Source organism: Malus sylvestris, chromosome 11 (genome assembly GCF_916048215.2).
Source record: "Malus sylvestris chromosome 11, drMalSylv7.2, whole genome shotgun sequence".
NCBI classification, from domain to species: Eukaryota; Viridiplantae; Streptophyta; class Magnoliopsida; order Rosales; family Rosaceae; genus Malus; species Malus sylvestris.
In genome coordinates this window covers 38,255,249-38,281,717 of record NC_062270.1, presented here as the reverse complement: position 1 = coordinate 38,281,717, position 26,469 = coordinate 38,255,249, and the positions used below count along the sequence as shown (strand labels likewise).

Sequence of the window (26,469 nt, the reverse complement as noted above, 5' to 3'; positions counted from 1 at the left end):
TGCACGATCCTATTTACTTTATTTTCACATTGAGTACCACGTGGATCAAAATGAAACAAGGTGGGTACAACCCATGTCAGCTCTTGCCGTTCTTTTGGAACGGTCTTTTCTCCCCTAATGACGGGCAGATTGTCTCATCAAAGTGATAATCAGCAAAACAAGCTGTAAACATATCACCTATCAGGGATTCCAAATATCTAATGATAGATGGTGAATCAAAACCCATACAAATTTCCAATCTACGTTGAGGTCCCATTTTAGTGCGTTGCGGCAGTGCAATAGGCACATAAACAGCACAACCAAAAACTCGTAAATGTGAAGTGTTTGGCTAATACCCAAACACGAGTTGTACTGGAGAGTATTGGTGATTGGCTATAGGTCTCAATCGAACCAATGATGCAGTATGTAAGATGGTATGTCACCATGCAGAAACTGGCAATTTTGTTTTCATGAACAGAGTGCGAGCTATTAACTGAAGTCGCTTGATCAATGCTTTTGCTAAACCATTTTGAGTATGGACATGAGGAACATGATGTTCAATGTCATGCAGTAATCATCAAAGGTTTGAGATGTAAATTCATCAGCGTTATCCAGTTAGATTGACTTAATGGGGTAATCTGGGAACTATACTTTTAACTTAATTATCTGAGCAAGAAGTCTCGCAAAAGCTACATTTCGAGTAGACAAGAGACAAACATGTGACCATTTGGTAGATGCATCAACCAAAACCATAAAATATCGAAATGGTCTACAAAATGGTTGAATAGGTCCACAAATAACCCCTTGAATTCTTTGCAAAAAATTATAAGGATTCAGTATCAACCTTTAATTGTGATCGTCTAATTACCAACTTCCTTTAAGAACAAGCCTTGCAAGGGTTATCATTTGAGATAGCAATGTCTCTGCTTAATAATGGATGTCCATTAAAGTTGGTAATGATCATACGCATCATGGTGGATCCTGGATGACCCAAACAATCATGTCAAAGCATGTAATCTTTTGAATCAATGAACTTCTGGTTCATAACAGTATGTGATTTAATTGTCCTTATGTATGTATAATACAATCCACTCGACAAATCACACAACTTCTCTAATATACACTTCTGGGTATCATTGGAGGTAATGCGTAGATACTCCACATTTTCTGCACTTTTCGTTTCAATGTGGTATCCATTTAAACGTATGTCTTTGAAACTCAACAAATTTCAAGTAGATTGAGTATCATAAAATGCATTATGTATGGACAATATTGTTCCATTTGGTAACATAATCTGAGTTTTCCCTGAGCCTTCAATTACATCTGATTGACCTGATATTGTTGTTACCCTTACTCTTGTAAGCATCAAGCTTGAGAAATACTTTTGATCATGAAGTATTGTATGTGTGGTTGCGGTATCTGCAAGACAAATATCTCTGCCATTTCTCATGTTCTGAAAATAACCACAGTTTTTATATATGTTTTATGAGTAAATGGAATCACAATTAACAAACAATTTATAACAGAAAATTTAAATGCCACTTTTATTTAATTGAAATGCTGGTTTTCAACTACAAGCTCATAATAATAAAAGTACAACAAACATAAATGATTTAGTCGGACTAATACACTTTATTCCTCTTTTCCACAATGAAGTCTGAGACATCTAGGTGGGTTGTGTTCAACTATCCTAATAAGTCGCACACTGAATCAGGTATATCCATTGGACTAGCCTAGTCGAGGAAATTATTCTCAACACCCTTCTCCTTAAGGAAGGCTTGATATAGATCCATCAGATGTTTTGGGATACGACAAGTACGCGCCCAATGCCCATCGCCACCACACCTATGGCAGGTTCCATCAGAGTTTCTAAAAGCATTATTCATACAAGCTTTGCCTTTGTGGCGATTTCCATTTTTAAAACTCGAGCCTGAATTTTGCTTTGGAACCTGGTTGTGAGACTAATCACCATAGTTCTTGCATTTCCTGTTCCATCGACTTTACTTGTGGCCACGTCCTCATTTATGATTATCGCCACCAGAGGATGTGCCGTTCACTTTGAGGGTAACAACATTTACTTCTTAGGTCAGGACTGATGATTTTTCATCAGTAGCTCATTATTTTGTTCAGCAACCAAGAGCACATATATCAGCTGGTTGTATTCAGTGAAGCCTCGCGCTCTATACTGCTGCTGCAAGATCACGTTAGATGCATGAAATGTGCTGAAAGTCTTTTCCAGCATATCTTCCTCATTAATGGTATCCTCACAGATCTTCATCTGAGAGGTAATTCTGAACAAATCAGAATTGCACTCAGCCATTGACTTGAAATCCTGGATCTTTAGGTGAGTCTACTCATAGCGAGCTCTTAGAAGAATCACCATTGTCTGGTGATTGTATCTGTTTCTCAATGCATTCCAGAGAGCTCACGGATCTTCAACAGTTAAGTATTTGCTCTTTAGTCCCTCATCAAGATGGCGACGAATAAAAATCATGGCCTTCGCCCAATCTTGAGAGGATGAGCTGTTCTCTTCCCTAATGGTATCTCCAAGATTCTCTGCTTCTAGATGGATCTTGGTATCCAGTACCCAGGTAAGGTAATTTTCCCAGTAATGTCTAGGGTAGCAAAATCAAGCTTTGCCAAGTTCGCCATTTTATTTTCTGAAAAAAAAAAAAAAAAGATGTGTAAGAACTTACAATAATATGTATTCCTATGGACATATAGTGTTAGAACTTTTGATTCTTACCAAATTTTCATTTTTGATATTCGAGTAAAAAATGATAAGCACTTAAAACTTCAGGCTCGAGATTTTCATGATTAATAAGAATGACGATTGTACTGCACCATTCTCATCGAAACAAGCATAGGATGAACAATTATTCCGTATTACTTAAACAGCAGAAAAATTTAAATACGCAGAGTAGGGTGGACAATTATATCGCACCACCTAAAATTGCAATGAAATTAAACAGTAGGCAAATTTAAATATGCAAGGTAGGGTAGTCGATTATACCGCTCCACCTCAAATTTACAGTAAAATTAGATCTGCAGTCTAAGATAGGCAATGATACCGCACCATCTTGAATTGCAGTAAGATTAAATTTACAGTTCAAGATGGGCGATTGTACCACACCATCTTGGATTACAGTAAAATTAATATAAATAAACACTAGGTTAGAAACCAGGAATTGCACCAAATAAGAAATCAAAGATATAAGTAACTCTTAAATTTAGAACGAGAAGCAGGCATGGTGCTAGCAATTCATCGCGAGATTGCATCATGCAGATGAAGCAGAAGAAGAAGAAAAACAAGAAAAACCTTACAGGAAGCATTTTTTTTTCTTTCGGTGAAGGGAGATGTGAACTATTTAAGGTTAGAAAGTCATGTTGATAACATGTTATAAATATGCAAAAGTTAGAGAGATAACATTTCTAACGAAATGAGCGAAGCAGATGCAAAATATCACACTATAATTTTAGTAGCTATAACACAAAAATGATAGCAGATAAAGAGAGGGAGAGATACTGATATTATTTTTCTTGTTTTCTTTCACAGTATGTCTCAATAGCACACGGAGTGCTCTATTTATAAAATCACTTCCGTGAAACCTTACAAATGAGGAATGATTACATTTTGAAAGTTTCAAACAAACAATATTCTCAAGTCTCATTTCTTTGAGTGGGCATTCTTTCACCTATTATCTCTACAACAGAGCTCATTTTGTAGCTACCTTTTAAAATGGGAGTTGGGCTTCTCTAGACCTATAACCGAACCTTTGTGCAAACTCATATTATTACGATGCAAAATAAAATGGACAGATCATTGTCAACAGTGATAAAATATAGAATAGTTTCCAACATCCAAAAAGTAGTAATAAACTGCTGGACAATATAATCAACCAATTTACAAAAATGATCCTGCTATACTATCAATTTTGATGAAAGTAAAAAATTAAATGAACTTAAACTCACGTTACAACCAACCAATTTAGTCAGAATCTTAAAAGACTATGAGTTGAATAACTCGGCACAACATATTGAAGAAGATCTTAACAGAAGCAGGAAATCTCACAGCTTTATTAACCAATATTAAAAAAGAGAAGTAAACGATGGAGAATAATATAATAGGAGCAACTTAAAACTGAAAATTATTCCTATATCTTAAAATTCGAAATTATTCCTAAATAAGATTTGTAAAAATAAATTAAACATAAATTTATCGTTTAAAAGTGAAATTTCACCTGTTTAATTACCGATGCCACCAAATCCCAAGTTTTGTGAGACAAGTCAATACGCTCCCCGTCTTCATCGTCTAAATCGGTCAAGGAGTCGGTGCGCGAAATCGACATAGAGAATAAGATGGAGAAAAGTTTTTTGTTTTCTTTTTCTGATCAGTAAAAGGGAGAGGGATGGGATTCTTAGCTAAATAAGCAAACAGGAAATGGATTTGCAGACGAGGAAGAAGGGTTCGGGATAATGAATGGCTTCCAGAGAGGCGGAGGCGAAGCTAAGAAGACCTTCTTTAGGGTTATAAAGTCTGAATATATACCCTCGCTTCAGGGCAACCTAGCAGAACAGTATTCGAACACCCTCGGCTGTATCGAGCTTTTGGATGGTTGAGTTGGGCTTTCGACATTGGGTTTGGGGCTCCGAAGAAATTTGATTTGGGTCTTTAATGATAAATAGTAATGGTTACCTCAGTCTAGTTTTAGTTGGAAAAGTAAATTGAACATTTACTTACCAATTGTTTTACCAGATGCAAGCCTTGACTAATAAAAGTTAGCTTCAAGCATTTCCCGTAACATTTTATTTTTATGATAGGGTTTAATTTCAGCACAAGCTAGAGCATCAAACACTGCAAAAATTAAAATGTGAAGTAAATCAAAGTAATAACATGTGTAGTATGAATTCCTAAATATGAAGGCGACATACGACAGATTTTAATAGATTTACTCTTCTTCATCTTATAAACATACATATATAGATGAACAAGGGACCTCGGGCACCGTAGTGCCAACATAAGTTCTGTTGGCATTGTTTCAAGATGCAAAAATCTTCATATCCCTGAACGTTGACATCGTATTAATCCTATCCATCAGAACATTATGACAGCCATCGGAAACTTGGCCGCAATGGAGTTTAATTGCCACCTCCGTCGCAGAAATGCCTTCAAAATCGTTGTATGTCGCATCCACCACCACCACGGCCGAGGGTTGACTTTTGCAATTGTGTTCCCCATTACACTATAATCTTTCCATCTTCTCCAAAGCTTCCAACATTGTTTGCAAAAGAAAATTAATCTACGGTCGTATTGACGATAATACATGTATATTCTATTCACATCAATTTTATATTAATTTGGTTCAATCAAGAGAATGAGAACACCAATGAAGATTAGCATTTGAAGATATTCATTTAACAATTAATGGAAGAGAAGAGAACAGAGACAAAACTAATTCAATTACCTGGTCCGCAAGCAATGTTGGTAACGTAGAGTAAGGAACACTCGTCGCCAATGGCAATACAATCGTTGCCTGTTCCGATAGACGAATCGCGAAGGGTGACATGGCTTTCATCTTTGCTCTTGACGGCTTCAACTTGAGCCTTACGCTCTTTCTTAGTATCATCCACAAGCTTCTTGCTTTCCTTAGGCCATCTCCAACCGAATGGTCCAGAAGGCTAGATGGTAGAAAATAGCCCGAAAACCGTCTCCAACCGAGGTCTAGACCAAAGGGCTCATGGGACCCAAGGGACAAAAAAGGGCTAAAGGGCCAACCGGCTGACCCAATCCAGCCAACCCTGGGCTTCATTATTAATACATTTTTTGTCGGATATATGCGACAGTATTGTCCTCTTTATTTAATTTTTTTTTTGGGGGCCAATTTTTTATTTATTTTTTTAAATTCCCCTTTTTTCCTATAAATATCTAAGTCATTCTTACACCATTTTTCACATAATTTTCACCTTTTTTAAATTTAAGTTGTTGCACTTTTTAACTTTAAATAATAAATTATGTTTGACCATATGATCATTTAGCCCTCGGTTGGAAACGGTTTTTTATCACAGGGCTAAATGAGCCCTATCGGTTGGAGATGAAGGCAAATATGGTCATGTGCTGTTCATTAAAATATTAATACCTTAGAGGATCAGAGGATTAAAACGAACCATCTGACCAACCTTCCGTTGGAGATAACCTTAAGCTTCTTTTGTTTTGCTCGGCCGCCTTTAGCCCATCATCAATCTCGATCATGGCCTACATAACAAGATGGTTGTTAATATCAAAGGAAAACGAAGAAGGAAAAAGAAAAGATAAAGGAAATGAAAAATTATCATTACCGTAGGCACACAGCATCATCACCCTGTCGCGGTTTGTCTCCTTCACGGTTAGCGGCTCATCAAACTCACTAACAACTACTTTGCGCCCTGCGAGGCAGTTGTTCACAAAATGAAGGGTTTATCGGCTTAATGGATCTGATGACATTTGAAAATATTACCACTCACGAAAGTGTTCATGTTTTAGTAATTGCTAAACATTGTTACAATGATTGAATTTGGAAATTGAAATGAACAATATTGTTTATGAATCTGGGGTTACAGACACATCTTAGCATGTTTATCAAAATTTTTAAGGAAACTTTAACAAAAAGCTTTCGGTACTGTTCACCGTAACGAAAAACCATATTTTTACACTAAAAAGTCAATCCTAGTACTATTCACTTTACCCTTTATTTTGTCCTTATCATTAAATCTCAAAGTTTTCAAACCATTTTCATTAGTTTTCTAATTTTTAGTCTTTGTAATCCTATGACATTGTTTATCAAAATTTTAATCTTTGTAATCCTATGACATTGTTCTTTACTTTGAGGGTATTCTGAGTCGTAATACTCTTAAAATTTGTCTACATAATTAATTTGATTTAAATGGCTAGGCCCAATTGCCATTCTCCGTTTTGAAATGCAGATTTGGTCGTACTGCTTTTGTAATTGGTGGCTGGGAAGGTTTCTTAAAGCAAAAATAGAATAAAGCCTACTCCATTTTGCATGCTCTGCCCCCAAAATAGAGACTTGCGAAGGGTTGGTTGGTTTGCAAAATCCTTGAGATTCAAATGTTCAGAGTCCAAATTTCAAAGAAAAAACTAATAAATAGTAGTATTATTTTAAACCAAGAAGCCAATCACAACTCGATATGTGTCAACATCATAATAAAACTCATAGAGTCCCACATCAACCGTGAACGGAAGCGAGCAACTCTCCTCAACTATAAAATAAGACAATTCTCCTACAATTAAGGGATAATGTCATTACTGTGCTTAAACTCGTCATTAGAGCCCACTGATGATGATTATGCTTAAACCTATGTATTGCGTAAACTCTTCACTATTAATCAGAACTCCTCTATCCCGTGGACGAAGCCAAACCTAGGGTGAACCACGAACATCTTATGTTTGTTTCCCTATCTCTATCTATGTACATATTATCCATACCAAGTAACCAAAGCAACCGTGCGAAGATCACAAACTTGACATTTCACGTTGGTTTAAAGTCTCATTGAATTTGTGCATCAACATTTGGCGCCGTCTATGGGAACGACACTTATTCCTACTCTTACTAGCTTCGTCAAGCTGGTTTACATTGTTCGTACACTCTCTTTTGATCAGGCATCCCTCAAAGGAAGCCACAACACACAAAACAACACCCCTTTGTGCCTAGTGTAAGGCAGCGAAGAAATGAAATAAAGAAGTTTGCTCTTCAAGCTAAGGACAAAGAGCTGGAAACTCAAAACAATAAGATAGCCATCATGAATGAGATCCTCCAAGAACAGTACAAGAAGCTCTACGGATGCTCGACGAGGCTAGGGATGCTCAATCTCACATGCCCATTGCCTATGTGGATGTTAACCATCACATGGGTGCCCCCAAAACTAAAGGTCACCTGTCTTAACACATGGCGTATATGCAACAAAGTAATGCATATAAGAGGTGAAGGCATTACGAATCATCTTTATCTGAGGGTCACCTATCTTAACACATCGCATATATGCAACAAAGTAATGCATATAAGAGTGAATCATGGTATTCCAACTCTTAATTCATTCAAGATCGTTGAAACTGATGCCTCTGAAATTGGTTACGGGGGTATTCTCAAACAGTCAATTTCTTCCGGATCTCTTGAACAAATTGTTCGTTTCCATTAAGGAGTATGGAATACAAGCACAAAGTAATTATAATACTATTAAGAAATAAATATTATTTATATTATTATGTATTAGTAAATTTCAAGATGATTTATTAAATTAAAAGTTTTTAGTCAGAGTTGATTGCAAATCTGCAAAACATGTTTTACAAAAAGATATTCAAAACATTGCATCAAAACAGATTTTTGCACAATGGCAAGCTATATTAAGTATTTTTTATTTTGAAATCGAATACATCAAAGGAAGTCAAAATTGCATCCCTGATTTCCTAACCAGAGAATTTCTACTGGAGAAGAATGACAGCAAGAAAACCTGATCATATGAGGTTTCCAACCACTCTACCACCACCACCAGTAAAACAAGAATCAAGCCCAAATTCTTCATCGGCCTTAGCCATTACCAACCATTTCACTCCCTTAGATTCCACAATAGGAAACCTTAGGCCAAATTATTAGTCACCACATCCCAATTACCAAACGACATTAGTCACTCAATATGATCCTTATTCAACCACTACATACCAATCATCATCATCCTAACCAGTCAGTTATATTAAAACATAATTTCAGTGAATATCTTTTTAGCATCCCTTTCAATCTCAATCAGGAACAAGCACCAGAAAAATTAGTCAAATCCATCTTTCCACCTAATTTCCATTATCACCCTACAGCACCACATAAAACATTGAAATATTATCAAACCATTCTCAGCGAAACGTAGTACATCTGTATCAAACCACTTTACAGTAAAACCAATGAAAATTTTTTTTTTTTACTGTTCTCTTTACATTGGCCGGTTCTTAATCGAAGCAAATTGGGGAATCCCCATTTACAAAAGCAAATATCTTCACACTCAATATGTCCAATTACCCAATGACCATTATAATTATTTTGATTACATCAATGCTTGGACTAACATCTTTCTCCATCAGACAAATGATTTTAATCATTCATGATTCATCAATTTGACAAAAGTTTCAAGTTAAATTTTTCAACATGGTTCCCAAAATGATGGTTAATTCATGGGCCAATAGCCAATATACTGCCATATGAGCTTATGCAGGTTCTTTCAACCAGTTTTCAACAAAAATTTGACAGAAGCAGGTTTAATTACATAATTACACTCCTCTCATTATTAATGGCCAAATACAAAGTCTCATGGATCTTGAAGTGATATGAAGTTGAAACCGGTGAAGTCAACAGAGTCAAATCAGTCAAGTGGTAGGATAAATTCAACCATTAGAGGGTCATCAGTCTGGTTATCTCTGAATTCCCCATTACTCCTCCTCCAGTCATCCCAGCACAGCCAGTAATGCGAGCTATTCCAGCTCAATCATTATCAGACATATGTCCATCCTCATCCCTCAAATGAATAGTCAAGTCTCACAAATCGTCAGGCTCAAAGAAGAATAGTCACTAAACTCCAAGATTTAGCACAACAATTACTTGCAAAAACAACAATGCTCCACACTAAAGAAGAACCTTCAGACTCCGAATCTTCAAATGCATTCTCACAGCAATCAGCCAATTCGATAAGTCAAAAAACACAGTCAGCCAAGTAGGTCGACTACCAAGATTCGCAAGACCCTTTTGCATAAGGCCATGTGAACATAATAAATTACCATGTGAAAATTCAGTCATCATGTCAAATCATCATGTGAACACTATGACAATTGCCATGTGAAAATTCAGTCATCTTTTCAAGTCACCATGTGAAGTATTCAGACAATATTCGCATCGATAATTCCGACAAAACATGGAATCATTTAGTCATCTGCACATTCCACAGTAAAAACAACAATTATTCCAACAAATTCACTATTCATCAACAGTAAAAACAAGTCATCATCCATCCCATACTTCAATAGTAAAGCAATCAATTATCCAAGTCTATATGAAGAGGACTCATATGAAGGGGACACCAAGTTAACGTATACATCTTTTCTCAATCAAAATCTCTTTAGGTTCACATTGTATTCAAAGAAAACCAAATTGTAAACAATTTAAATTCTTAAATGTCAAGGATGCCCGTGTGCACCAATATCCTTTTCACCAGTCAATTTCTTATTTGCTGACTGAATCGTCAGTAAATTAATTGTAAGTCCCAATATAAGTTTTGCAATAAAACTTATTTTCAAATTATAATTGCATCATTATTTGAATTCATTATTTTCTTTATGAATATTTTCATAACTACTAATTTTGAATGACATAAAATTCTTACTCACAATCAATTCATCAAATATCTCAAATTCAAGGTAAATATATATGACTCCTTCGTTCGGTTTTTCTTATTCATTTATAATAGTTGATTTCATGGTTCATTCAATCCTAACTATCCACCACTGGTAGGTTTAAAAGCACACCACAAAGTAGCACACAAATATCCTATTAATTTTCCTTATTAACACTAGGATTTGTCAATTGTAGTATATGAAAATAAGGGTCTTTCCCGCAGAAGATTGTTTTATCTAACTACTTAAAATGTCACAAAAATTGGTTGCTGTCCCTACTGACCAGCCACCAAAAAAATAATTATTAGACTGACTTACACTGGTCTAAAGTCTATGAAATTTTATATGCAAATACTAGACACACAGTACGACAATCTCACAAATTTTTGGGATTTTTGGAGTTGATTTGCTATTTAAATTAAATCGTACAAAAACAGTACAGAAACAGATTTTGAGTAGATCACAAGTTTGAGAAAAACGAGTTAGGGGAATTGTTATCCACCACCAAATAATCATGCAAACATGTTATGTTTCATTCAAATTCCTTTTATTTCCAGATGAAGATCCTCAAGTTGGCTCAATGTTATAACACAACCTATTACTTTTTCTTACGTAGTATGTTAAGAGAATGGCGTTTTCAACTTAACGTAGTCCCTAGCATGCAATCTAGAATGGCATGTTCATAGATTTAACAAGTAAAAATCATTAAGAACGAAAAGAGTTGAGTCATCACAAGGCATGGTAAGTACTGGCATTGTCTTACTTATCTTAGAAATTGGTTCACATGTTAATCGCAATTAACAAGTACTACTCTAGAACATATGTAGGTCCTCATTCAACAATGGCAGGCATACATATATTCATAGCATTTGAATCCTAAATATGCTTACTAAGTATGCATCCATAGAAAACATATAAAGAATTCATCACTGACATAAGTAGTAAACCAATTTTCATCCATTCATAAAAGCAATTCAATGAAATGTCATAACAAACTTGCAATCATATTCGGGGCTTCAAAACAGCCCCTGACTACTTAAAATTTAGTTACACATAATTCTCAAATTAAACCACAAGTAAAACATGGGTTTGAGAAGATAAAACCAAGAAAAATAGAGTGAAGCTTCTTCTTCTTTCCTTCCTTGCTCTCTGCCGTGCCTCTTGCTCTCTGCCGTGCCTCTTGCTCTCTGCCGTTTGGTTCCACTCTCTCTTCCTTTTTTATTCCTCTGTCAGTTTTTTTTTATTCGCGCCCTCAGTCTCCCTTTTCTTCGGTCTCTCCACTCTTCTTTGTCTGTGTCTGTCCCCGTGTCCTGCACTCCTCTCTGTGCACTCAGTCTGTCCTCCACTCTCTTTGCGCACTGGCCTTTCTTTATGTTTCCGTGTCTCTCCCACTTCCTCTCTTATTATTCTTTTCTTTTGTTTTTTACTCAGTCCGTGTCCTTTAGTCTCTCCACTCCATTTGTTTTCTGCTCAGTGTCTTCCTTTCCGTCCCATTTATTTTCTGTTCAGTTTTTTTTTTATTTCTTTTCTCCATTTTGCTTGAAATTGATCCTAAAACAAAATTAACTGCACATTAACACAAGGTAAGGTAAAATGCCACAATTTTAACACAAAAACATCACAAAGACTTTAGAAATGGATGGTATAAATGTATGAAATATATGAGTGATCAACCACATCAAATCTCTAGTTCACCCAATTCTTCTTATTTGCATCATTATTGCCCTCATCATCATCACCATTAGTTCCGTCCCATTTGTTATTAATACACATAACACACCATCACTAGCCGTGCTAGTGAAGTTGGGAGTATGTCTTAAATATCATTAAATGTCTTATGACCATAGACATCTACATGCTCCGTTGTGTGTATGTGTTGTATGATAATCCACTAAATAAGCACCGGAAACGTATCTCAAAAATCTCAAATCAAATTCGAAGCTCAAAAGCTCAAGCCTCATCTCATAAATCCATGATAATTCGTATTCGTAAATCCATAGAATTTCATATATGAAAATCCAATAATTCATAAGGTAAATATTAAAACAGGTCGTTACATCTCTAGACCTATAACCGAACCTTCGTCCAAACTCAGATTATTATGATGCAAAATAAAATGGCCAAATCATTGTCATCAGTGATAAAATATAGAATGGGCATCCAACATCCAAAAATAGTAATAAACCGCTGGACAATATAACCAACCAATTTACAAAAATGATCCTGCTATCCTATCAATTTTCATGAAAGAAAAAAAATTAAATGAACTTAAATTCACATTACAACCAACCAATTTAGTAAGAATTTTAGAAGACTGGGTTGAATAACTCGGGACAAGAAGATCTTAACAAAAACAGGAAATCTCACAACTTTATTAATCCTAAATCTTAAACTTGGAAACTATCTCCAGTAAAAACAAATTAAAGAAACATAATTTTATCATTTAAAAGTGAAATTTCACCTGTTTAATTACCGATGCCACCAAATCCCAAATTTTGTGAGACAAGTCATTACGCTCCCCGTCTTCATCGTCTAAATCAGTCGAGGAGTCGGTGCACGAAATCGACATAGAGAATAAGATGGAGAAAAGTTTGTTTGTTTTCTTTTTTTTTCTGATCAGTAAAAGGGAGAGGGATGGGATTTCTTAGCTAAATAAGCAAAACAGGAAATGGATTTGCAGACGAGGAAGAAGGAAATGAATGGCTTCCAGAGAGGCGGAGGCGAAGCTTAAAAGCCCTTCTTTAGGGTGACAAAATCTGAATATATACTCTCTGTTTGGAATAAAATCTGAACTTTGGGCCAGAGAGGAAGTCGGCCCAAACCCAAGGCCCAGGGGAAAACTTAGGAGGCAGGAAAGAGGCTTTCGGCTGGGCACAAATTACAAAGGCCACCTGCTTACCTGCTCAAAGACCACAGGGGGTAGGTTATTCAGTCACTGCACAGCCCAATAAAGTACTTTATTGATGGCATTCATGTAAAAAAGATAGTGAGTCATCACCAAACCGCATTCGGGCAACTGCCATTACTACAGGAACCCAAGCTGAAGCCGTCTATAAAAGGAGGAAGAGAAGACAGAATTAAGGACACTCAAACAAACAAACAAAAGCCAAAACTCTGCTCAAGCCAGATTTGCCTTCAACGAAGCTGTAGTCAGCACAAGCCTTCATCCCATTCGGGATAAACCTTCCCAAACCCTTGTAATAGCTCTGCTACCTCGTTCATGGTGGTATCGATTCATTTTGTATCCTCTTCTCCCCCGTCAACCCCTCTAAAAGCTTTCAGACCTCTGACAGAGCTACATAGATAGATTTTGTAAGAAGTTCAGCCTTGGCCGATAAGGTTCAAACTTACCCGACTATCTTTGCTCTGTCTTTGTCTTTTCTTTTTCTTAAAAAGCACAATAACATGTTATATATTCCCAGTTATATACAAGTTATTTCTAGCAAAGTCATAGTGAAAATGAGTCTTCAGCACTTGGATCCGATCTGAATCGCGTCAGAGTTCAAATCAGATCTAAGTCTCAAGCCCGGCGAGCATGTAATTTAAAGATCAGTTTAAAAGTCCTTGGCCTCAAGGCATAAAAAAGAACTCTATGTGGACTCAACCCATCCACGACAATCCTTGATAAGCGAGAAGTCCGAAGTTACTTGGGGCGCAAGTAATCGATCTATTTCTCCGTTTTGTTGCTATTATATTTTGATTCATAGAAAAGGCTTAAGCAGGGAGTGAATTCTGATAGAAAGCCTCAAGGCCTACACCTAAGGCCCCACGAAGGCATCTATTTAGCTTCATTTCATGTTGCGGTCTAGTTGGTCCGAGTATAGGGATTAACTCTGATGGGAAGCCTCAAGGCCTATACCTAAGGCCCTACAAAGGCACTCATTTGGGTTCGTCCTACCTCTTGGATTCAGATAATCAAAGGTATAATAGTGATAAAACTCTGGCAACCATAAAAGGCCAAATATGATACATCCAAGCGCTGGTTTAGTTTGACAGGAAGCCTCAAGGCCTATACCTAAGGCCTCACAAAGGCACCTGTTATATCTAACTTGGTTTCTCGGGCGTATACATATTCAATCAAAGCTTAAACACCCATTCAACATCTGCCATACTGAAGATGGTAGTGGCACGCCTGAGCATTACAAAGTTAATCTTGATTGTGAGCCTTAAGGCCTACATCTAAGGCCCCACGAAGGCACCCTTTCAAATTAACTCTGTCTTTCTCTTTCAGAACTGCCCGACGAGCCTTGCCCGAAGTGTGTCTTGCCCGACCAAGATCTGCCCGACAAAGGTTTGCCCGAGCGAGCCCAAGAAGAAAGCAGAAGTACGACAGATACCCTCAACCGACGCCATTCTCCCAGGGGAGCTGTGTGCTCGTCTGCCAGGAGATTCCTGCGACGAACATAGTTTTGGCACGCCCGGTGGGATTAAGACACAGCTACACTTCTAAGATCTTATATGTCCAAAAAGAGAAACTATAAACTTGCCAAAAAAGAAGCCAAGAAGGATCTTTTCCAGATGACAGAACAATCAGAAAATCCTTTATCCCCATCCGGACAGGTGGTCTCAGGTGGTTCGACTGCATCTGAGAAATCACAGGGGAAAGGGATTAATGAAGAACTGCAAGCTACAATGATCCAAGTGCTGAAAAGCATGGAAAGAATTTCCTTGGAGACTAAGGGAGAAGTAAGCAGACTCTGTATGCTTACAGGAAATCTACAAAGGAGGCTGGATTTGGAGTTCTCTACTCCAAAGGGTGCTCAAGGAAGTGGAATGAGTCCAGTTGTTGTAAGAAGTGAGCCAATCATTCCTTTGTTTCCGCTACTAGAAGAAGAAAAGGATAGGGGAAAGAAGAAGGTGATACCTGAAGGAAGTCAAGCAGTGATGGAATCAGCTTCAGAAAAGGAGTTTCCCAGCTTCCCATTATTATCATTTAATAATAGGAGGCAGAGCGAACAAGAAAGAATGAAGTATGGACTGCCAGCCACGGCTGGAGAAACTAGCGGGAAAGAAACAACCACTACTACGTCAGATAAACCTCTACCTTATAGGCCATCCCCGATGGTCAACAAAGGTGGAGGATCTAACTGGAGAAAATCTGAAACCAGGAGGGAAGCAAACGCGGGCAATGACCGGAGTCCGAAGGTTGAATCAGCTATCCATGGCCAGAATGATAATTTAGCTACTCAGCAACTAAGAGAAGAATTGGCTGAGTTAAGAAGAACGGTGATTCAAAACGTCCAGCCTCGAGTTCGTCCAGTATTCAGGGTTACCTACCAGAAGCCATATCCTGAATATATCGATGAGTTAAATCCATTCCCTCTTAATTTCAAGATGCCCGCATTCCCGACTTTCACAGGGGAAGATAGCAGTGTGTCCTCCAGAGATCATATTTTCAAATTTTCTAATCACTGTGTGGCGTATGAGGACAATCCAAACTACAAATTGAGGTTGTTTGGAAATTCACTAGCAGGATTGGCATCTCAATGGTATTCTCTATTAACCCCCAATTCCATTGCTAACTGGGGGCAAATGGAGATGGCTTTCCATGAACAGTTCTACAGGATAGAGCCAGAGCTCACCATTAATGATCTGGTAGAAGTGAAACAATATGATCATGAGTCCACCGAAGATTTTATGATGAGGTTCAGAAGGACAAGGATGAGATGTCAGTTCCCTGTCAACCAAGCACAGCTCATATCTATTGCTCAAAGGGCTTTAAAATTACCTTTGAGAAAAAGATTCTATGATGCACAGTTTAATGAGCTACAAGAGTTGGTGATTGCTGCTACTAAGTATGAGAGGCTGTTACAGGAGGAACAGCAGGTAAAACATACTTCCAAAACTCCTCCGTTCTACAAAAATAAAGCCACTATTCACCATGTAGAGGTAGGGGAAGCCGGACCCGAATGCAAAGATGATCATGAGGAGAAGAGTATAGATGTGTGTGCTGCTGAGATGACCACACCCTTCAAGCCATTGACGATCAAAGGGTTAGTCCAACCAGTCAAGGACCAGAAGATCGTGATGAATGATGGTGGGTTCGTACCCATGAAACCCCCAAAGTATCAAAGTTATTCTTTCGATCTAACCAAGGCGCCAGAAATCTATGAAGAACTTGTGCGGGCAAGAGTCATTTTGCCCGACAACACCAAAAAGATGCCCAAGCCCGAGGAACTCAGGGGGAAGAAGTATTGTAAGTTGCATTATACTTTCAACCACTCTATAGTCAATTGTGTCCAGTTTAGGGACTGGGTACAGGATCTTATAGTTAAGGGGAAGCTACTACTCGATTCACCTCAGGCTAGTATGCTGGTGGATACTAACCCTTTCCCCGAAGCTCCTATTAGCATGATCGACCTCGTTTTCAAGGAGTCGGGGTTATCAACAGAGTAAAATGCCATTAAAAGGACCCGGGAGCAGGGGCTAAGATTGCCAACAATAAAGATGGAGGAGAAAAGCAGGTAGGCACGGGGGCATAGAGTTGCCTGAGGCCTATCCAGATGGAGCAGAACAGGAGGGTGTTATATATCCATTCTAAAACAAAAAGAGATTACAAAGTAATTCTATTCCAAAAACTTTACATCTTCACATAAGGTGATTATTCTAGAATGGTATGTTCGCATGATGGTAAAGATCCTATTTGGTTCAGCCAAGACAGTATGGCTGTTTACGAGTTCAGACTTGGTTTGCTCTAACTCTGAAGTCACTTTTTCCACCCCTTCGATCTGTTGCTCAAGGTTATCCAGAAGAGTTGTTTGCTCCGCCTTAAGGATTATCAGCTGTCTCTCCAACTTCTGAATTTCAGAAGAAACAACTTCAATCCGTTCTTTGGTCTGCATACTCTCTTCCATCAGCCGACTAACCTGGGTAGAAGAGCTCGATTCTCTCTCTATGAAGCATTTTGCCCGGTTAGCCAGCCGGTCTGCTCTCTGATGTTGCTCCCTGAGGGCCCTCAAGTTTTCAAAGAAATAAAGGAAAGAATCATACTGAGGCTTGGACAAGCGATTATTTTTAAAGAACTCAGTAATGATTCTCTCGAGGTCACAAAGAGCCTTGAGGCTAAATAATGCAGTGAATTCTTTCTTTGCCCATGTTTGAAAGATTTGTTGTTGCTCCGAAGACATAGATTTTGTTGAAGCCTGCTTTGTAGACTTCAACAGCGTCTCAAGTCGCCCGAGTGCTTCGAAGAGTTTGGGCAACTTGGCAGGATCAGAGGAGGAAGGAGAAGGGTCCGGCATAACAGTTTCTTCTGGTGAGACAATGCCTATGGAAGGGGCAATTTCTGTTTGTTCAATCGGTTCATCTCTAGACAGGGAGGTATCAACATCTCCAGAGGAGGAGGGAGGTTGAAAGCACCTTGGTTTACGGGCCATTGGAGGAGGGGAAGTTTCTTTTGAGGAAGCTCGCTACAAAACTTCAGGATCAGGACAAGATGAACTATACACAAGTCAAAACAAAAGAGGTTTTGGAGAGAAGAAAGTTACCTGACTTAACCCCTGGGTTTCACCAGAGAATGCACTAACTCCTTGTCGAGGTAAAGATTTTTCACCACCAACGACAGATGGGAAAGTAGTACCTGAACCTGTGCCTACATCCTGGTTGTATCCGAAGAAAGTAGTGATGATCAGCAAAAGGTCACTAGAGGAAGAGACAAGAAGAAAATATTCCAGCACCTGAGGTTGATCTTGAGGAGAAGAAGGAGGTTCATCGACCGTCTGGTGAGTAAGTGCTTGCGAAATGGTTGTGTCTAAAGCTACAGGGATCTCAGGAACTATGGGTTCTTTATCCAAGGCCGCTGACGGGGAAAGGGGTTCATATCCCGAAGATGGCTGCAAAGAACATGGATAGGAGTTACTTGGGTAGCAATGTGCAAATTTAAAATGAAAAGAAAGAGTAACTCACCAAAGTATCATCCTCATCCACAAAATGCAACATGATTCCTGTGGAGGGATCAAATTGAGAAGAAGGGGTTGCATCTAGGGCAGGTCGCGGAGAAAGATTTTCTTTCCTTATAGCCTAAGCCAAATTATTCAAAATTCAGAAAGGTTTGAAAATAAGAAAGTATAAAGATAGAAGTCATACCTCTTTAAGCGTAGCAGCCCTTCGTAATTCCTTCTCAGAAGCAAGGGTTGGCCTTTTAGAAGCTTGAGGTCATGATAAGTGATAAAGGGATAATCAGATGAGGGAGAAAGGTAGCCATTTGATTCACAAGAGGAGAGACTTACTAGAAGATTGTTCTGTCTCTTTACCCGCTTCAGAAACAGGAGCAGATGGGACTGCTGGTTTAGGAGGCCTGGTGACTCTTGCCCGCTTACTCTTTCGGGTAAGAATTGGTCGTGTGGTTGCTGAAGGAAGTGCCGGATCAAAGATTGTGGTTTTAGTTATGGCCACTCTCTTTCGTTTATATGATTTGGTCGGATCTTTGGCTATTTCTTTAATTGTTTCTTCGGTTTCTGAGTCCCCAAGAGATTCTGAGACGTCTGTCCCTTCCCCGGCTTCCCGCCTTTCAGCTTCTGCTGCAGCACCATGAAGCACTGCAGCATCAACAGAATCATTCTCTGATTCGATGGCTTCGGATTCAGTATCAACTGAGGCTGCAGAAACAGGTAAGAGTGAGGAAAGTAAACAACAAGGAAAGCAAAATCGGATGTGAAGAAAGCCACCTATTAGGAGTAATCGGTTTTTCTCTTGGATCATGTCTTTCCAATTTGCAAGCTCGCCCGAGCTAGGATATGATTTAAGAGAAAGCTGGCTAAAAATGCGATCGTGGTTCATTTTCAAATCTCCTCCGTATTTTCTAGTCCATCTTTCCTCCCACCAAGAGGAAAACAGCGAGGTACATTCGAAATTAAGAACAATGGAATGTCGGGCTGCTTGGCTCATCACGTCCAAACTACGGCGGGCAGCTCGAAATATTGCTTCAGAAGGAGTCTGCAACCGAAATGAAGTGCCACAATGGATGGAGTCGAAGAATGGGACAGGTATGGATTGCCTAAATCCTAGTTGTCTGCTGCAGAAGTTAGGATGATACACCTCCAAGCCTCGATCATACCGATTTCCCCGGACCCCCAGGCCAAGTCTCTTGGCTGAATACAGCTGATAAACTTTTCCCTGCAGAAGGGAGCAGCATCCTCACCAGGGGCATCTTGGAAGGCTTGGTCAGAAAACCAAGGATATCTCCTCAAGACTGATGCACCCCATTCCAAGTCTGATCGAGTCCTGCAGACTCGGAAAAAGTAGAAGCATGCAAAGGTGGAATGATCTACAGGAGGAGCTTCAGCCAGGATTCGGGCAGGAGCCACACCCTCTGGAAACTCTAGATTAATAGCCCGAAATTCTGGAAAATACCATTGTAGCCAAATCTGTATCATCCAGATGGGGCCGTTCAAATTGGTCTCAAAGGGCTCATCCCGGGTCATGTCAAAAAGAAGGTGATAGAGATGGGAGAGAAGGAATGGACCTGTGGCAACGTCATCAAAATTATGAAGAACCTCTACCAAGGGGATCCATTCTACCTGTACCCCCTTGGATTTGTTGGGAAAGACGTGCTTGTTAAGCCAGTAAAGAAGAAAGTACATATGCTCTTGATCTTTGTCGGCTTGAGAAGAGCCTGCCCCGAAGTTCTTCTTGACAAAAGGGATGAATCCTTTAAAAGAGGTCCCATAACTTTTGAAAGTAACTGAGTTATAGCTGAGAGGAAGGAAGAAGGTAGAAGAACTTGAGCCCCCGGTGATAGAGGATGGAATCCAATCTTGAGTAACATCTATCACCCTGCCCGATGGCCTCAACCCAAAGACTTGGGCCATATCAAGAATGGTGGGAGACATGGGACCCATACAAAAATCAAAGGTGTTTGTACCCGTATTCCAAAAGAGGAGGGCAGAAGCAAGCAATTCGGGCTTAGGGGTAATTGAAATCTTCGAAAGCATAATCAGTTCGTAGATGCCGTTACTCATCCATTTCTGCTTGAAAGAAGGTTCCAATTCATCAATCCATTGGGCCCAGGCAAGATCATTCATCAAGGGAAAGCCTCGACGATGAGAAGACCACTTAGAAGAAGAAATGCCCGAGTCGGCCAAATAAGGATTTGGGGTAAACCAGTTTCCCCTAGGCATATTACTTTCTACTACTGAGGGAACCCGAGAAATCCAAGCAGGACCCAAAGATTGAACCCCATGCATCTCAAAAAAGAGTTCAGAATGCAGACCTGCTCGTGGACGATGCAGCCCGTTGAGCAGACGACGTAGAGTGGCAATTCCTTCACCAGACTCGTAGGATGGTAGGGTTTGGCCGGATCCTGAGGCCATTTAATGAAGGCCGTGGGGAAGAAAAACAAGGAAAACGGTAAAGATGCAACCTCGTCGGACAACGAGAAAGAAATGATGGAAGAATTGGGGAAGTTTTGTTGTATCAGAGAGGGTTTTCTTTTTACAAAACACAGAGAATGGAGAAGTTCACTCACAAGGGTTTTAAGAGTTCCAAGGGTTTAAAACAGGGGTTTCTTTCAATTAATGTTGGCGCTTGGGATCCCAACCTTAACATCAATTGAAGGGGGCACTGTTTGGAATAAAATCTGAACTTTGGGCCAGAGAGGAAGTCAGCCCAAACCCAAGGCCCAAGGGAAAACTTAGGAGGCAGGAAAGAGGCTTTCGGCTGGGCACAAATTACAAAGGCCACCTGCTTACCTGCTCAAAGACCACATGGGGTAGGTTATTCAGTCACTGCACAGCCCAATAAAGTACTTTATTGATGGCATTCATGTAAAAAAGATAGTGAGTCATCACCAAACCGCATTCGGGCAACCGCCATTGCTACAGGAACCCAAGCTGAAGCCGTCTATAAAAGGAGGAAGAGAAGACAGAATTAAGGACACTCAAACAAACAAACAAAAGCCAAAACTCTGCTCAAGCCAGATTTGCCTTCAACGAAGCTGTAGTCAGCACAAGCCTTCATCCCATTCGGGATAAACCTTCCCAAACCCTTGTAATAGCTCTGCTACCTCGTTCATGGTGGTATCGATTCATTTTGTATCCTCTTCTCCCCCGTCAACCCCTCTAAAAGCTTTCAGACCTCTGACAGAGCTACATAGATAGATTTTGTAAGAAGTTCAGCCTTGGCCGATAAGGTTCAAACTTACCCGACTATCTTTGCTCTGTCTTTGTCTTTTCTTTTTCTTAAAAAGCACAATAACATGTTATATATTCCCAGTTATATACAAGTTATTTCTAGCAAAGTCATAGTGAAAATGAGTCTTCAGCACTTGGATCTGATCTGAATCGCGTCAGAGTTCAAATCAGATCTAAGTCTCAAGCCCGGCGGGCATGTAATTTAAAGATCAGTTTAAAAGTCCTTGGCCTCAAGGCATAAAAAAGAACTCTATGTGGACTCAACCCATCCACGACAATCCTTGATAAGCGAGAAGTCCGAAGTTACTTGGGGCGCAAGTAATCGATCTATTTCTCCGTTTTGTTGCTATTATATTTTGATTCATAGAAAAGGCTTAAGCAGGGAGTGAATTCTGATAGAAAGCCTCAAGGCCTACACCTAAGGCCCCACGAAGGCATCTATTTAGCTTCATTTCATGTTGCGGTCTAGTTGGTCCGAGTATAGGGATTAACTCTGATGGGAAGCCTCAAGGCCTATACCTAAGGCCCTACAAAGGCACTCATTTGGGTTCGTCCTACCTCTTGGATTCAGATAATCAAAGGTATAATAGTGATAAAACTCTGGCAACCATAAAAGGCCAAATATGATACATCCAAGCGCTGGTTTAGTTTGACAGGAAGCCTCAAGGCCTATACCTAAGGCCTCACAAAGGCACCTGTTATATCTAACTTGGTTTCTCGGGCGTATACATATTCAATCAAAGCTTAAACACCCATTCAACATCTGCCATACTGAAGATGGCAGTGGCACGCCTGAGCATTACAAAGTTAATCTTGATTGTGAGCCTTAAGGCCTACATCTAAGGCCCCACGAAGGCACCCTTTCAAATTAACTCTGTCTTTCTCTTTCAGAACTGCCCGACGAGCCTTGCCCGAAGTGTGTCTTGCCCGACCAAGATCTGCCCGACAAAGGTTTGCCCGAGCGAGCCCAAGAAGAAAGCAGAAGTACGACAGATACCCTCAACCGACGCCATTCTCCCAGGGGAGCTGTGTGCTCGTCTGCCAGGAGATTCCTGCGACGAACACTCTCGTTTCAGGGCAACCTAGCAGAACAGTGTTCGATCACCCTCGGTTGCCGGATGGTTGAGTTGGGCTTTCGACAATGGCTTTGGGGCTCCGAAGAAATTTGATTTGGGCCCTTAATGATAAACATATTATTTTTCTCGTTTGGCATAGTTTTTGTTTCTTGGTAATTTTATAAGGGAAATGATAAACATATTATTTTTTCTCCTTCTACGTACTCGGTTTAACTCTGACTGTTGTTTTAGGTAGAGTTATTTAACTTAATTGTCAGAGATGAAGACAATTGCGTGTGAGAAGAAAAGTGTGATGCAAAATCATTTACTTGTAGCATGAGAAATTCGATAACAAAGAGGTCATAAAACAATTTTAATCTCAAGAGTGAATCATGGTATTCATAGTACAATACTTTCATGAGAGAGAGAATTCAACTAAGCCACACAATACCCAACCAAATTTGATGTCGAATTCGTCATCCACGAGATTCGAATCTAATTTTTTATACATTTTAATGTGCTCGAGTTGAACCAAACATGAGAAATTCAATACACACCGATATGTGATAATGAATTCATTATTTCTCTATCCTCGCCCTTTCTCTCTCTTCATATCCTACACTACATCGGGATCGATCCAACACATCAAAGAACAAAAAATCAGTCAAGTTTTGAATTTTGGGAGGCGAAAATATGATGCAGAAATCTGAAACGACACGGCAACGACTGTAGTCCCTACATAAGTTCCGTTGGCATTGTTTCAAAACGCAAAAATCTTCATAAACCCCACCGCTGACATTATATTAAACCTATCCATCAGAACATTATGACAGCCACCGGAAACTTGGCCGCAATGGAGATTAATCGACACCTCCATCGCAGAAGTGCCTTCAAAATCGTTGTACATCACATCCGCCACCACCACAGCCGAGGGCTGACTTGCAATTGTGTTCCCCATTACACTAGAATCTTTCACATATATGTTGTCCAATTTATTACTAGCTCCATCTTCTCCCAAGCCTCCAACACTGTGCAAAAGAAAATTAATCTATGTTAATATTGACGATAATACATGTATATTTAATTCTTAATCAAGAGAATCAGAACACCAATGAAGATTAGCATTTGAAGATATTCATTTAACAATTAATGGACGAGAAGAGAACAGAGACATAACTAATTCAATTACCTGGTCCGCAAGTAATGTTGGTATTGGAAGAAAGAATGACAACTAGGGTTAGGTTAGGTTGCATGTTCACCGTACAAAGGATTTTAGGGTGATAGATAGTGTTGTCAATTCCCTTAATTCAAGGGATGTGTCTTATTTGTTCTTTTTTGTTAGCTTTAGACGTAAATCAAGGAGGGATAGGTAGTCTTGTTTTCTTCCCTCTAGCACATATATATTTGCTATCTCTTGTACCTGATTGTCTTATGATGAATATACCATTCACAAAATTCAATAGTAATGTAGAGAAAGGAACACTCGTCGCCAATGGCAATACAATTGTTGCCGGTTCCGATAGACGAATTGCGAAGGGTGACATGGCTTGATCTTTGCTCTTGACGGCTTCAACTTGAGCCTTACGCTCTTTCTTAGTATCATCCACAAGCTTCTTGCTTTCCTTAAGCTTCTTTTGTTTTGCTCTGCCACCTTTAGCATATCATCAATCTCAGTCATGGCCTACTTAACAAGATGGTTGTTAGTATCAAAGGAAAACGAAGAAGGAAAACGAAAAGAAAAAGTAAGGAAATGAAAAATTAACACTTACGCAGGCACACAACTTCATCACCCTATCGTGGTCTGTCTCCTTCTCGGCTAGCGGCTTATCGAACTCACTAACAACCACTTTGCGCCCTGCAAGGCAGTTGTTCACAAAATGAAGGGTTTATTGGCTTAATGGATCTGATGACATTTGAAAATATTACCACTCACGAAAATGTTCAAGTTTTAGTAATTGCTAAACATTGTTACAATGATTGAATTTGGAAATTGAAATGAACAATATTGTTTATGAATTTGGGGTTATAGACACATCTTAGCATGTTTATCAAAATTTTAATCTTTGTAATCCTATGACATTGTTCTTTACTTTAGGGTGCTCTGAGTAGTAGTGCTTTTAAAATTTGTCTACATAGTTAATTTGATTTAAATGGCTAGGCCTAGTTGCCATTCTCCGTTTTGAAATGTAGATTTGGTCATACTACTTTTGTAATTGGTGGCTAGGAGGGTTTCTTAAAGCAAAAATAGATAAAGCTTGCTCCATTTTGCATGCTCTGCTCCCAAAATATATAGAGACTTGCAAGGGGTCGGTTGGTCCGCAAAATCCTTGAGATTCAAATGTTCAAAGTCCAAATTTCAAAGAAAGAACTAATAAATAGTAGTATTATTTTAAACCAAGAGGCAAATCACAACGCAACACGTGTCAACAGCAGAATAAAACTCTTAGAGTCCCACATTAACCGCGAACGGAAGCAAGCGACTCTCCTTAACTATAGAAGAAGACCATTCTCCGACAATTAGGGCTAATGTCATTACTGTACTTAAATGTGTCATTAGAACCCACTAATGATGATTATGCTTAAACCTATGTATTGTGCAAACTCTTCATTATTAATCAAAACTCCTCTATCATGTGGACGTAGCCAAACCTAGGGTAAACCACGTACATCTTATGTTTGGTTCCCTATCTCTATCTCTGTACATATTATCCACACTAGGTGACCGGGGCAACTACGCGAAGGTCACAAACTTGACATTTCACGTTGTTCTAAAGTCTCACTGAATTTGTGCATTAACATTTGGCACCGTCTGTGGGAACGACACTTATTCCTACTTTTAACAGCTTCGTCAAACTAGTTTCCATTGTTCGTACACTCATTTTTTATCAGGCATCCCTCTCCAACATGGGAAGCAAAGGAAGCCACAACACACAGAACAACACCTCCTCGTGCATAGTGTGAGGCATTGAAGGAAGGAAATAAAGAAGTTTGCTTTTCAAGCTAAAGACAAAGAGCTGGAAGCTCAAAATAATAAGATAGCCATCAGGAATGAGATCTTCCAAGAACAGTATGAGAAGCCTTTCGGGATGCTCGATGAGGCTTGGAAGACTCAATCTCACAGGCCCATTGCCCATATGGATGTTAACCATCACACGGGTGCCCCTAACACTGAGGGTTACCTGTCTTAACGCATGGCATATATGCAACAAAGTAATGCATATAAGAGTTGAAGGAACTATGAATCATCCTCATCCGAGGCCAAACTCTCGTTAGCTCATGATGCGTCTCACCTTCATCGCCATCACATCCACCATTGCCATTTCCAAGACCATCCTTACCCTGTTGCCTCACCTTGCTGAGTTTGCTCCTCGGCACTAGCATCATCCTCATACTTCACCTCATCCTGGTACTTCTCAAAGCATGACCAATTAATGACACCTTCACCATGGTATCGCTCGAGAATGGCCACCCCTCATGCCGAATCTCCTGGGATGTAGTAAGGCCCTATAAACTTATGGAAGTCTTGAATGCCCTAAAACTTATGCACGATAGCTTCCCTCTCATCAGGGAGACTCTTTTTTTACTTAGAGACCTCGACTAAGGCACTATCCTGCTCCACTCAAACATTGGAAGCTTCAAGGATAACCACCTATAGCTACTTTTTAAGCCTTAGGTTGTCCTCATCTTGCTGTTTTACCTTCTCCAAAGCTTGGTCCTTGAGCTTGATGGCCTCAACATGAGGCTTGTGCTCCTTCTTGGCGTCGTCCATTAGCTTTTTGCCTTCTCGAAGCTTTTCATTGCATTGCTCGACCACCATTAGCCTATCATCATACTCGGTCATGACCTACATGACATGATGGTGTTAATGTCAAAGGAAAAC

At 39.4% G+C, this 26,469-nt stretch overlaps 1 protein-coding gene and 2 long non-coding RNA genes across 3 annotated transcripts; all 3 read right to left on the bottom strand.

The window, feature by feature from the left end:
• Positions 1-1,495: 1,495 nt before the first annotated feature.
• Positions 1,496-4,592, bottom strand: LOC126589864 (uncharacterized). Its single transcript, XR_007611986.1, has 2 exons — positions 4,221-4,592; positions 1,496-2,639 (listed from the first exon to the last, which is right to left on the bottom strand). It is a non-coding gene; the product is annotated as an uncharacterized LOC126589864 (long non-coding RNA).
• Positions 4,593-11,344: 6,752 nt separating this feature from the next.
• LOC126589865 (uncharacterized) lies at positions 11,345-13,171 on the bottom strand. Its single transcript, XR_007611987.1, has 2 exons — positions 12,867-13,171; positions 11,345-11,971 (listed from the first exon to the last, which is right to left on the bottom strand). It is a non-coding gene; the product is annotated as an uncharacterized LOC126589865 (long non-coding RNA).
• Positions 13,172-17,856: 4,685 nt separating this feature from the next.
• Positions 17,857-18,343, bottom strand: LOC126590804 (uncharacterized). Its single transcript, XM_050256313.1, has 3 exons — positions 18,311-18,343; positions 18,082-18,237; positions 17,857-18,003 (listed from the first exon to the last, which is right to left on the bottom strand). Exons 1-3 carry the CDS (start codon positions 18,341-18,343, stop codon positions 17,857-17,859), a joined length of 336 nt encoding a protein of 111 aa, XP_050112270.1.
• Between the last annotated feature and the right edge of the window lie 8,126 nt (positions 18,344-26,469).